At 40.3% G+C, this 14,159-nt stretch overlaps 2 protein-coding genes across 4 annotated transcripts; one reads left to right on the top strand and one right to left on the bottom strand.

The window, feature by feature from the left end:
* Positions 1-1,877: 1,877 nt before the first annotated feature.
* On the bottom strand, positions 1,878-6,875 carry LOC139916132 (nuclear receptor-interacting protein 3-like). The gene is made up of 7 exons (XM_071904929.2): positions 6,717-6,875; positions 5,535-5,705; positions 4,425-4,507; positions 3,557-3,696; positions 3,382-3,434; positions 2,548-2,636; positions 1,878-1,962 (listed from the first exon to the last, which is right to left on the bottom strand). Exons 1-7 carry the CDS (start codon positions 6,873-6,875, stop codon positions 1,938-1,940), a joined length of 720 nt encoding a protein of 239 aa, XP_071761030.2. The 3' UTR covers positions 1,878-1,937.
* A 1,090-nt stretch (positions 6,876-7,965) lies between these two features.
* rlig1 (RNA 5'-phosphate and 3'-OH ligase 1) lies at positions 7,966-13,426 on the top strand. 3 transcript variants are annotated; one of them, XM_071904948.2, is made up of 7 exons: positions 7,966-8,138; positions 9,095-9,212; positions 9,578-9,673; positions 10,014-10,130; positions 11,023-11,220; positions 11,793-11,962; positions 12,615-13,426. In XM_071904948.2, exons 1-7 carry the CDS (start codon positions 8,049-8,051, stop codon positions 12,801-12,803), a joined length of 978 nt encoding a protein of 325 aa, XP_071761049.1. In that variant the 5' UTR covers positions 7,966-8,048; the 3' UTR covers positions 12,804-13,426. The 3 variants fall into 3 exon arrangements, with proteins under 3 accessions (XP_071761049.1, XP_071761048.1, XP_071761050.1); XM_071904947.2 differs by having other exon boundaries at positions 10,993-11,220; XM_071904949.2 differs by having other exon boundaries at positions 8,035-8,138; positions 9,583-9,673; positions 10,993-11,220.
* Positions 13,427-14,159: the final 733 nt, after the last annotated feature.

Raw genomic sequence — 14,159 nt, 5'->3', positions numbered from 1 at the left:
ATATGGCTCCTGCTCGTCTCTCTTGTCCTTTCCTCTGAACTGGAAACTATACCACATGTTTCTCACATAAGCAGCAAACACTCAATGAGTACATTACCTACAGTTTATTCTGTAAATCCCCAGAGTCTCTGCCTGGCTCGCTCACAGTCAGCTGCACACAGCGACTTCACCTCACTGTTGATGTGGGTTTCCATGGAGAAATGTGCAGGACCGGGCCACTGGAGGGGCTGTTCACCTGCCAGGCAACTAACCAGGGTGCGTTACATAACACAGCCGCCACGTCCCGGTTGCTATAGTCATAGGCCAGCTGTGCCATTAGAGCTTCTCCCCACCCAAGGGTGAGAAATGACACTTGGCCCTGCTCTTATTCTCATTATTCTCTCCAAATCCCCCTGGCCTTCGCACACTTCCCACTGCGAACCCTCTTGACATCTTTCAAAAGGAGCGTTCCCTACTGTTCCACCTCTTATAAACAGCTTCAATTACGTCAGACAACCTTTAACTGTCCCATTCACATAATTGGCGCTCACCCTAAATAGCACAAGGCATAGTTACATCAGGTCTTGTCAAGTGGTAAATGTCCTCTGTTGCAAATTACACAAACAATCGGAAAGACACATTCACATCACTTGGGATTTTATTTTATATTAAGTGCTACATTTTGCTACGGTCAAGTGATAAAGCATATAAGTGTCACTATCATTTTTATAAATATTCAAAGGCAGTGACCTCAATGCAAATACATGTTTAAGACTAGAAAATACATTACAACATTATAAAACACAATAGATAAACAGTGCCAGTGTTAAACTGTATCCAGTAGATTCTGCTACGCTTGTCGGAGACACTTCAAGACATAAAATAAAAATCCTCCTTGTTCTGCAAGACTCATTTCCAGCTTAAAATGTAGAGGAGTATGTCTAATAAAACAATACAAAGTTGTAGAATACAATAGCTATAAATCACAATTCTATAAGAATCTTAAAATCTACAGCGCTACAGGTTCTGTCACTAATTTGTTACCTAGTTACACACCACATGTTGCTGTATTGACATGACACTGACATGCAGAACAAGTGCCACCACCTCGCTTTTTGCGTCAATTCGTTCTATCAAAAGTCATCGCTTGTGGGCGTTTCACTGGGTGTGTTCTTGGGTCAAGCATCGGTTTTGTTTAACATTGTTTGTTTATGCAAGCCTATTTTGCATTTTATCCTTTTGTTACACCCAAATAAAATCTATAATCATAATCTTTAAATTATGCTTTACTCTAGCTAAGTGGCTACAGCTATTTGGATGTGATGGGATAGATAGGCTAGCAAGCTAACGGAGGGCCTACCAGAGCTCAAGTTGGCAGCTAAAATATTTGAGGCTACTTCAGGTAACGATACACAACAGGAAAAACAACAATCTGGCTCATATATATGATTCGGGAAACACATCGTTTTCCATTCAGACAGAATGATCCTAGGAACAAACTTTTAATAACCAGGAGAATTTGAGAGCCAATTTTTTGCCTGAATCTGATTGGTTCTCCTCCATGACTGTTGTGCTTATTGGATATAATCAGCTCAGAAAAACGCATCTGGTGATGTGACTACGGTCAAGAATATTTATTGTATTCATAATCTCCACTATCTCCATCATCATCATCTTGACCCTACACTAGGCTACAGGAGTGGTTTTTGTTGCCGGTGCCATGTGAGGAACTGCTTGTGTGTGCGGCTGTTGAATAGCTCTCTGCCCTCCATGTATAATTCAGTGAAGTCAAGGTGGAATATCTGACTTGTTAATGCAGCAAACAACAGAGAGACAGAGTGAGAATATGAAGTGACAAATCTGTAGTTCCCCAATGAGGCATCTAGTCACAAAGTTGTAAGAGGAAACTGTCCTATTGCTTTTGGTCACTGTGACGGAGGTCGGTGTCACTGTGGAGGTCACAGGTTTCTGAAGTCAGAAGAACTGTTACAGGAAAAAGGAGAGAAGAAGAAACAGGGAGGACTTGGTGAGATTCATTCAGAAAACATTTGGTCTCTTCAAATTCCGGAGCAAGATTCATAGACACATATTCAAATGAAGTCAAGGAAAAAACGCAGTTATTTTGTGTTGTAATTAACTTTTTTTTTGGTGAATCCACTTTCCCTCAACCTGCCTCGTCTACTTCTACTCCAGTTAGTGATTTCCTACATTTCCCAGAATGCCTTTCAACAACCCCCAGAGAACACGCCTGAAGTTGTTGCATTCAGCTGTGGGTTATGCGTGTCTGAGGAGAGAGTGATAGCGATAGTGGAGTGAGAGTTTTTCCAGTGAAGAAAAACCAGCGCCCCTTACTCAAAGTGTCTTGTGGCTGCATTGCATTCTGGTCTATTGAGGCTACTGTCAGTGGAGAAACTGGTAGATGCCTCTGCCTCTTCTACGATGGAAAGTTGAAAGTTGAAAGATGTGTGGAGCTGTGTGGAGTTGGATGAATGTGAAGCAGGAAAAAAAAACATGCATGCTCAGCAAACCTTCTCTGGATACATAAAGGTTAAAAAATATCCTTCTTACCTTTCACTGAACGGCGTTTTGGCAAACTGGACCTGCTCCCTCACTGTCCTCCCAAACACCAACATCTGATTCTCCGTGTCAATTACACACTGCAACAGGATGACAAGCCGACACGTCACACAACCTCGCCACGCGCTTACCTCTACAGAATCTGTCAATATGTCAATCAGCCCATTTTTATATTATTTCAAGCCGCATTAGGCAAGATTTATATATAAAAACACCCCTGTCTAATCAGCTTAAATCACAAAGTGGAGCTCCAACTGAGAGGCGCATCCCTTCCCTATACTAACTATTTTACTACTGTATTTTCCCAAATGAAATTCCGGTGTTGGCTATGGACACTGGTGGGAAATCTTGTCAGCACACAGGAAGTGACGAATCGAAATTTAACAACAAAACACGAAACTGTCTCCCAAACAGCAGCAAGCGAGCGCTCCGTCCAGAGAAAGCATCTCCACTCCAATAAGTTTAAATCCGAGAAGGACACAGTTTGCTGATGTCACGCTACATGATATCTGGGTAATGAAGTCCTTCAAACTTTCAAAAAATTCAAAACAATTAGCTATGAGTGCAAAGTTGCCTAGTGCAGCTTTAATGTGTATTATTTTTGATATAATTTGCATTATCCTCTTTATATGTTTTATGTCACTATGCTACTGATGACACCCAAATTTCCCCCCAGGGATTAACTGATTGACTAATTGATTAATTGATTGACTGACTAACTGACTGAGTGTGTGACTAGTAAGTAAGTGAGTGATTAAGTAAATATGTACAGTATGTATGTACAGTATCTAGAACTATCTGTCTGGGGAAAAGAACTGTTTTTACCTTGAGTGACTTTAATGTCTTGTTGCCCAGGGACATCAGCGGCCTGTTGCTTTCTGCGAACAAATCAAGGCAATTTAGTTGTTGGAGGCTCATTTCATTCTGTAATAGCTTGTGGTTTTCAGAATCATAAACTACAGTCACATAATTGGCTGTAATCTCAATCCTACTTCCTTACCCACGATGGCAAAGGAGCACTTCATCCTGAGTTGCCCGATGGTCAGGCCCAGTTCCTCGATGTGGCCGTTGATCCAGAGCCTCCGCTGAAACGGAAAGCCGTCCGTCTCCGTTTTGTTCACGTCGACCATTTCATTCAAACTTTTGGGAGAAACAAAAAGTGTGACCAAGTCAATTTTGCTCAAGTCCCAAGTCAGTCCCAAGTCTTGAGGCACAAGTCTCAAGTCAAGTCCCAAGTCTAAAAGTAGAACACCAAGTCAAGAACAAGTCAAGTCCATGTCATTAATGTCAAGTCTCAAGTCTAAATGTAGAACACCAAGTCAAGTCAGAACAAATCAAGAGTCCAGTATCAATTTAATATCTTAAAGAAAACTAAATATCTAGGACCTTTCAATGCAATATGGTTTTAATAGGATAAAAACTTGGTAAGAGCATCATGAGTTTGATTTCTATAATCAGTTTCAACTTCAATAAATTCAATCATTCCATACAAATTCAGAAAACAGAATTTAAATTCAGTCATCTGTTGGAACAAATCTCATCACTTTCAATCTGAGTCATTTACACAAACACAAGATCTCAAGTCAAGACTTTAGAAACCTTTTCAAGTCATCAAAGTCAAAGTCAAGTCCCAAGTCACCAGAACCTAAGTCAGGTCAAGTCTCAAGTCTTCTCTTTGTGCATCGAGTCAAGTCTCAAGCAATTCAAACTGTGACCGGAGTCCAAATCATGTGACTCGAGTCTCCACCTCTGCTATCTTCTCACCTCTAGCTGTCAGTGACTGCATGAATAACTTAAGGACACAGAAGACGACATAATGCCGGTCAAACAGACCGATAATGAGTGTGTGTGTGCTGAGGTCATCTCACCCTAATCTCTCCACAGTCAGGGAGGACATCAGGTTCAGTTTGCAGCCTGTGTCGATCAGCAGCCTCGCTTCCTGTCCCGAACACTGCAAACACACACAGAGAAGACAGAGGTGAGAGGCTGAGGGAGACGACAAGGTGCTGGAAGGAAAACACACAGTGCAGCAGTGGAAAACATCACCTGTACACAGCAGGGTTGGGTAGTATTTACTAGGAATAGTTGCAGCAGCATTATGTATTCTAAATACAAAAAATTACTGTATTTTGTTACGTTACCAAAAAAATTGATTCTGATTACAGATACAAGTGAAAAATTAGAGGATTACTTCTGGCAATACTTTTAATGTGAAAGCAAGAAATACAGATGGCCATTTAAACAGTGACAGGAGATCAATGTCTTTATAAAATGTGGGACAAATCAAATGTGTTTGTATGCAAACCTGAAATAAATTTCCTGAACTGTGTAATTTTTCACTTTTTCTTACCTGCACCTATACTTCAAATACGGCAAAGTAATCTGAAAGTAACTGAAAGTAATGAGAATACATTACTGAGTTAACGAAACTGATTAACGTTTTGATGAGGTAAATAGTAACTGTAATGGAATACATTTTTACAGTAACCTACTAAGGATGGGACAATATGCTTTTCTCACGATACGATTCGATACGTGATATGGACTTCACGATACGATACAACCACGATACGACGTAATAAATAAAATCAATGACAACAAAGTCTGACTGTGCAGAATCTAGCGATGGCATTGGCTTGTTAGAATGCAAACAATTTAAAAATGTCATTATTACAAAGTGCAAATAATATCATTTGGATGGAGAGCTTGTGAAATTGTGATGGTCAAGTGTCTCATTTGTGATTACTACAGCAGAATAAAAATGGAGCTAATATCACAATTCATTTTTCTGCCCCACGATACGTATTGTGACATTTTTGTATTGCGATATATTGAATTTTGATATATCATCCCGTCCCTATAACCTACCCAACCCTGCTTGTATACATGAATCTGCCCAAATGGTTTTAACTGGTTGAAATAACAACATGGTTATGGATGCATCACACACACCGCTGTCTCATTCTCTTTCTCCTCACCTTACACGGCACATAGATTAAGTCTTCCTCCTCTTCCTCCTCTTCCTCATGTGATCTTAAATGGCTGCGGCTCAGAAAGACCCCGCTGTGGTTTGGTGTTACCCCGCACATGTTCAGCCTGCCCCGAGTCAGCTTGGCTTCCAGCAGCCGCTTCTGGAGGATAAGGTGTGGCTGCCACCAAAACAAAAGCAAATCAATACCCAATTCCCACAAAAGGCATTTTTCGTTCATATGTGCTGCAAATATGGACAAGATTTCCTCTTTTTCCCTGAGGAGCTGAAGCTAACAGTCTGCCAGATCTACAAACAAAGCTGCCATGTTGTCATCCAGACCTTCAGAGGCCAAATGCTTGGTCAATATGCAAGGAAAACAAAGATGGCAAAACTCAAAATGATGTTTACATTCCACTTTACTGCTTTTATTCATTTATTCATTCATTTTCTCTACTGTTTATAGCTTATTTTAATATTCTTTGTGTGCAGAAAAGTTCAACCAAAAATGAAAATTCTGTCATTACCTACTCACCCTCATGCCAGCTGAAACACAGGTGAAGTTTGTTGTTTGCAAACTCCCTGTGTGTGTTTCAGCTGGCACAAGGGTGAGTAGATAATGACAGAATTTTCATTTTTGGGTGAACTATTCCCTTAAATTCTATTTTTCCCTTAGCCTATATCTCGGCAAGAAAAGCAAAGATGGGAAAACTTAATTACTTTTATTGAGTTATTATTTTATGTTTTTGCTACTTAGGTGTGTGCTTAAATTCTATTTTTCCATTTTGAATCCTATTACTGCTCCGACGACCTATTTTCCCCAATGGGATCAATGAAGCTTAATATCTTCATCATATATTACCCTTACATGTTTGTTTTTTTTCATCCTCATATAACTTATTACATATGACTTACTCATATAACGCATTAGTTTGATACCTAGGCCTACCTACTATGGTAGGCCTATAGTATGAATTTATATCATAAAGATTTAGGCCTATGTAAACCCAAAAAGGTGAACTCTATTCCATTAATAACAACGTGCGTAACCTGAGTTAAGGTGGGTTTATACTCTCCAATACATCCCTACAGGCCTATACGTCTATAGTCTATCTAGCTACTGCAAATCAGTTAAAATGAATAATTAAATTAAATGAATGGTTAAATATTATCATATTACTCCCAGGCTCACCCCCTCTTTAGATGTCCCAAGCTTTTTGAGTCCGTCCAGAGGCAGCAGGTCAGCCGAGTCCTTGTGGAGGAACTGGACCGCCTGCTTCAGCCTCCGCTGCTGTCTGACCGCCGCAGCGTCCAGGACCTCCGCGTCGCTCCGCTTCTCCGCCCGAAACATCCCGGCGGGTGTCCGAGCTGTCAGCGGGGGAAACAGGCTGTGTGTCTCCCCTGTTATCCCTGCTGCAGCGGGCTACAGTCAGCGGACGGGGTCGTAGCAGGGCTCCGGGATGAGTTAAGTGGATGCTGGAGACGAGGAGAACCCCGTTACGCCAGAGGCTTGTACGCTACGCAAAGCAGTGTCAAGCCAGAAAGATTTAAAATAGGACTTCCGGTCACAACTTTCAAAATAAAATTCGTACTGACAACGTTATGGTGTAAAATCGAATCATTAATTGACACATTTAAGGAACATTTAATTAACATTTTATTAATTTTGTATCAGCAGTTTTATTGATTGCATCATTTAAATGTGAATTTAATTAATCACGTTTTTTAAAATGTAGGCTATCCATTATCCTAATTAATCGAGAGGCCTATTAATTAATCACAAATTTAGTCTATAATATTTAGGTGAGTATACTAGAGGCTCCATAACTAGCCTAATGGCCGCTTATGTTTATAGGCTAGTTGTTATTGAGATTTTGGACTAGGCCTACACTAAATCACGTACCTCACTTTGAGAACCACTGGATCACAGCATACAAAATTACCTCAGACTTTGACTCTCTATATGGGAGGTGACAGAAAATATGCTGTAAAATTGACTTGACTAAGACTAGAGCATTGTGGGATAGATCCATAGACCGTAAAAAATAAGGTTAGATCATTATTTAAAATAGTGGGCAGGCATCCAGAATGTGACCAAAGACAGCATGTTGTAGCAGCTTAGGCCTATATTTAGCCTAATTGTAAGAATTATAGTAAAGAGCGAGAACAGATATTTAGTGAGTTTCTTCTTCACTTTGTTAAGTCGAGGTAAACATCGTCAGATAATTAAAAGAGGACTTTTGAACTTTTTACACACAAGCCAATATCCTCGGACGTAGGCAGAAGCTGGAGTAAATATATTCATGAACGATAGGGGGCAGCAATGCGGTTTTCAGCGTGCAGTCTGCCGGAAATTTTATTAGACGAAGAAGAAGAAGAAGACAGCCCAGCAGCAGCAGCACTCGCCCCTTCACCACTACACATGCCATGGAGAACAACGGTTGCCAACCTAAACACGGTTCCTTGCATTTGTCATTAACCATTCGCCACCGTTAAGTTAGACACGAGTCAAATAGACGAAAAAATGCGACGCCTCGGCTCGGTTCAGCAGAAAATACCGTGCATCTTCCTGACGGAGGTGAAGGAAGAACAGTCCAGAAAGCGTGAATGCCAGGTTGGTGCGCAGCGGCACAGCAGCCATTGATAATGAATCTGAATCCAGCAACACGACAAGCAAGATGGAATAACAAACTATTATGTTAACAGTTAAATTAATAGCAGTGTTATTTTCTCGTCACATGTTCATTTCTGATTTGGTTTGGTAATGGTTTGACTGTTATTAGATACTTATGTTACTAATACGGACTGACACAATGTATAATCTGTGTTTATTGAGTATTTTGAATGCTGAGCTGGTCACAGTGTTCAGTATGTATGAAACTAATAACTAATACATAGCCTGGACGCTCTATTGCCACTGACTAATACCTGATTTGAATATGCTCATTCCCTACAACATCCACATGAGCTTTACTGTATATTCTAGTGCTGCTCTGACCAGTAAAAACACATCCCTGTCCCCAGTAAATGATCCTGGGACTGACTTTTACAGTTCAATGTTATGGAGCTGCACTTAAGGGATTGTGCAAATTCATCTCTCATATCTGGCTATGGGAGAGAAAGGGGAATGTATACTAATACTTACCAAACTATGTAAGAGTGTAGGATAGGGCTGCAACTAACCATTAGCACTGTCGATTAATCTAAGTTTTTTTGATTAATCGATTAATCATTTAGTCTATAAAAAGTGAAAGATAATGACAAATGCCCATCACAAGTTACCAGAGCACAAAGTGATTCTTAAAATTGCTTACTTAGTCTGACCAGCAGCCAAAAAACCCAAAGGATTCATTTTTATAACGATATGAATAAGAGAAAAGCAGCAAATCTTAACATTTGTGAAGCCGTAACCTGCAAATATTTGGTGTTTTTACTTGATAAATTGATTAAATTTTCTCACGATCGACGAATCGATTCAGCACTAGTATGGGAATGGCATTCAAAGCGTAAATTCAGCAGTTTTCCACTTGAACTTACAGCACATGACTCAGTTTCCTTCTCTGTCTTCAGCAATTTCAGGTTGTCGCCACTGAAAATGTGAATCCTGTCGCTCTGGAATCTAATATTGACTGTGCGCTGGCCACAGAGAAACTGGATGGCACCTGCTGTTACGTTACGGTTTATAAAGGTGAGTGGCATCAAAGTGCTCTTGAGCAAGGCACTTCACCCCTGGATACCGACATTGATATTGGTGTCACAGTTTAGAACTTTTTCATATCTATATTTCATATTTAATAAGATTTAAAATGTAGTCCTGTGGAACCCCATCTAAAAATATTTTGTTGTAAGATACGACTTAGTACAGAATTATATACCGTAAGTGGAGAGTGAACCCCATGAGCAAAAAAAGTTATCCTTACACGCACTCTCTCACGGACCCCAGGGCGTCCCCCGGACCCCACTTTGGGAACCACTAGTCTTATAATAACTAAATGAAGAGTATGAATTCTTAGTTGCTTGCAAAACTGAATGATAGTTTTTCTTGCTCTGTAGGGCAGCCGTACCTGTGGGCTCGCCTGGACAGGAAGCCCAGCAAGCAGGCGGACAAGAGGTTCAAAAAGTACCAGCATTCACACAAGAGCTGTAAAGGTATTTTTTGTGTGTAATTTTTCTGTATATCTGTTTTTTTTCCTTTCTGTATATGTATGTATGTGTGTTTATGTGTAAAATAGAAATGAAAGAGCTGTAAAGGTATTGTATTTTAGCCTCAGTTATGAAAGTACATGCTGTTATGGATGTGGTTAAAACCTCTCCCACATGTCATCGTATCCTCAGCTGTTCTAAAATTGTTTTTGATCTTTTGTAGGTGGGTGACTGGTTTTGAGATATGTTTCTGTTTCAGGGATCCGTTTCATTTTTCAGATCCATTTTTTTTTGTTCTGTTTTTCTTAATCGTTTTTCTGTTCCTGTTGTGATTGTCGTTAATCAGGGTTCACGTGGAACGTAGAGGAGGATTTTAAGACGGTGCCGGAGGCCTGGATCCCAGCCCACAGGGTCAAACATCACAACGGCAATCCGGTTCCCGATGAACACGGACACATTCCAGGTGCTTTGAAGTTTACACATTCTGCTTTAACCACTGAGGAAAACAATGGTCGCAAAATATTCTGTAGGTTAGGGTTTTTCCTAAGGTCTCTGGTGAGGTTAAGTTTAGGTTTGAAGTCACAATGAGATGAAAAAAAAAACCTTGTTGGCTAATTCCCCATATCATAACATACACCTATTTAACAATAAATGCCAAACAATTACATTGATTTTATTTTCTTGTATTCTATCAAAATCCCATTAGTTTGACTTACTGGAAAATGGCAACTCTTCAGTGATTCCTTCATGGTGTACCAGTAGGCGAACATAAAAATAACATAATAATACCTTTTACAGATTTTTGATTTAGCTGGAATCTGGAAATCTATCGAATTATGGAAGCGAAACATCGTCCAAATGCCATTTCCTTGTGACGTTAAAGGTTAGGTTTTGTAATAAACGTTTTTTGCTGACAGTTATGAAAAGTTCTGGGTTTGGCCAAAGAGTATCAACACAGAAATAATCCTTGAGAGGGTTTTCTTACTTGTGATTACTGATTATGTGTACGACTGTGATGCAGCTAGGTAAGAAGTGCACTGGTGTAGGGAAGCACCAATAATCACAGTAAAGAACATCCTGCAAGGTAATATGGACTTTGTACTGTCAAGGTTTTCTCAACAATAGTGTAATAGATGAGATAAAAAGACAAAAAAAACAAAGGAAAGCAAGAAAGATTGCTCACCAGCTCCTGGGTTGAAATGGATTTTTTTTTGTCAGATTGCTTGACCAAAACCAAACATCTTTTTAACACTTTTCCAGTTGGCTTTGCGTTGTTGTTACATATTATTAGCTTCACCCAGCATTCTGGTCTTTACTGACTGCAGAGATACTGACTGGTCCTTGTGCCTGTGCAGGCTGGGTCCCAGTGGAGAGGGAAAACAAGCAGTACTGTTGGCACTCCTCTGTGGTGGAGTACGACGCCGGCCTGGCTCTCGTTCTGAGGCCGAGCGCTGAGGATGAAGACACGCTGGAAATCGCAGCGGTCCCGCTGGCTGAACTGCTGGAGCAAACGCTGGAGCTCATCGGAACCAACGTCAATGGGAACCCGTATGGTAAATATGATACGACTTTTTCCATCATGTCCATTCGTTGCCATTTTTTAACGTTAGTGACAACAAAAGCTTGATCCTATAATCTTTATTTCAGTGACAATCCAAACCATACTAAAAGGGCATTGCACATCCTCCCCAGGTTTTCTTGTCCTCTTTTTGCAATCCAGGATCACTGATCTTGCTGAGTTTGATCACTCGGATCCAGATACAGCATCGAGATCCCAGATTTGCAGTCTTTAAAGAGACCTCTGTCTCGCCACCTGCTGGACAATTAGTGTTACAACATCTTGTTAGGGCTAAAAGACATGAGTGATCTTGATGATGAAGTGTATAGACAGTTTATATGTCAGTTGTATTCCCCTTATCTGCACCAGTACACAGTGCCAAAGAGCTTAAAGACAAAATTCAAAGTCTCACGTAATGGCAAAAATAATTCAAAACAAAACATTGGTGCCAAATATCTGATAGTGGTATCGGCTTTCAAAAATTGTTCAAATCCGAGAGTCTGCCTCAGCTGTCAGTGGTCTTCTGTGTCGTGGAATGTGAAATAAAGTTGTTGTTTTTCCCAACAGGCCTGGGGAGTAAGAAGCAGCCCGTCCACGCCCTGGTGTCACACGGCAGCGTGCGGATCAGAAACCCTCCACCGGCCGACTTCCAGCAGCTGTGTGCCTGGCTGCAGGAGAGTCCGGAGGGCCGGGTGGAGGGCATCGTCTGGCACTGCAACAACGGCACTCTGGTTAAGGTGAGACGCCTTCACACAGGCCGTCTGCAGGTTTCACCAAGCTGAATCTAAGACCTTTTAAGACCTTTCCTAATAGGTAGAATGAAGTGTAAGACCAATTTTGCATTTGAAATTAGTGTGAAAATTCTCTGTGACTGATTTCTCATTGGAGAAATAGTGCACCAAGAAACGGTCACCTTTTTTTAACATTTTTTTTACAACACTGTATTTAAGATGCTCTATTTAACTGTACATAATACCTTTTAAGACTTTAAATTTAGGCAGTTTAATTTTAGACATTTGAAGACTTTTTCAGGACCTACAGGCACCCTGAAAGCAGTTTCTTAAAAGCCACTTTTATAAACTTGTTTTTATGTAATGTGGTTAATTTTGACTTTATTAAGTTTATTTTTTTAACCACTTTTTCTTTTGTATGTGTTTCCCAATTTTTAGCTCCTTTTTTTTTCGTAGATATTTTAGCATTCTTTGTTTTTATGCCTTTTTGGTAGAGTGCTTTGTAAACTCTGCTTTTGGATAAAAAGCAGATTTTTTTTTTTTTTCTTAATTGAGAATGATATATTGATATTGGTAAATATTCTCCATGTAGGGGCTTTCAATAAGTTCTAAGTCAACTATTTTAAAAAGTTGTGTGTGTGTGTGTGTGTGTCGGCAGGTTCATCGTCACCACCTGGGGCTGGGGTGGCCGGACGGGGAAACCCTCCTGGGCTCCAGGCCGGTGGTCGTTCACGTCGACGGGACGGTCGACGAGTACGACATCGACAGCAGGGACTTGTTCACATCCTTCTCCAGACTGAACGGACGCCGCTTCAGCCGGCTGCGGGACGTCCTGTTCGACCCGTAAACCCAGTCGGACCGAGAAGATGACACATTCCTTTTCCTAACCTCTGTACTGTACTGCTGCTAATGCGTTTACACTATTAGGATTAGTCGGTTTGCCAATCCTCTTAAGTTTGCCAATAGCTGATTGATATTGCCACTAATAATTCCAGTGAAATTATTTAAGGTTCTTAAGTTAAAAGCACTTAATCCTTCAGTTCAACAGTTAGGCTTGTAGACCAATGAAGTTCAGGCTTGTATCTATCCACCGGCAGCATAATTAATATAACGTTACTATCTGAGGCTGTTATCCAGAGCGACTTACAGTGAGTGAGCAGGTACAGGTTCAAGGTCTTGCTCAAGGACACTCCAGAAGGACACATGGCTGCTGTGGGGATCGAACCTGTGACCTTTTGGTTACAGGATGGTGTCGCTGACCTCTAGGCCGCCCTGCAGCACTGAATAGGAACGATGGAGTGTATTACAGGCTGTGAAGGCCGTTTTCCATTTGCTTTGCCGAAATGTTTACAGCTTTAGTGTAAACTGAGTGACCAATTGGATGAAGTGTAAATCAGTTAAAAACATGTTACATAAAATATATTGTAAATATAAAGTTATGACTCTTATATTGCTATGTGAAGAATAAATGAATGGTATGTAAATATCTGTCTATATGTCTTAAATGTGTTGACATTGCAGTAGTAGGATATTCTACTATTGCTAGTAGAATATCATCACTATTACTAGTTAAACCATTAAGCGACTCAAGGGATCGCCAAAGTCATCAGGTTTCACATTTTACTGATTGCAGCTTTAAGGAGGAATTTTAAGTGAAAACACAATTGTTTTTTCTTTCCAAATAGCCCTTTTAACAGAATAGGAAAACTATGCAAGATGAATGATATCATTATATATATTATATTCCCTCCAAGGATGGAAGGATATCTGCTGGTGTCAACTCAACCAATAACCCACCATTGAAATACTCACAAAATATATATAACAGACAACTTGCAAGGATGTTTACTACCTTGAAAAAGTCTATTTTTACCCACAGCAGTTCTAAAGGCTATAGAGTGGGAGCTCCATTACTTAGTGTCAAGTCAGACAAAAGGCATCACTGAAATGTTTACCAGTCTATATAAGGTGTTGTAATCCACAAAGACTCCAACGCAAATTTATACCAACTTGGAAGTATGGCTAATAAAATGTAAAAGCCCATGTAAGGTATAGCAGTGGCATATTTTTTGCGAAAGACTATAGAATGGGAGCTTTTATTTTGAAGGCAGCTTCCGGTATTACCCCATATGTCCCTGTGTGGCTTGACGCAGCTTCAAAGCGCTTGATGATTCTTGGTGGAACCCAAAAACGTCACTGTTTA

The sequence above is a fragment of the Centroberyx gerrardi genome, chromosome 4 (genome assembly GCF_048128805.1).
Source record: "Centroberyx gerrardi isolate f3 chromosome 4, fCenGer3.hap1.cur.20231027, whole genome shotgun sequence".
NCBI lineage: Eukaryota > Metazoa > Chordata > Actinopteri > Beryciformes > Berycidae > Centroberyx > Centroberyx gerrardi.
Note: the sequence above shows the minus strand (reverse complement) of the source record. Positions and strands in the feature narration are given on the sequence as shown.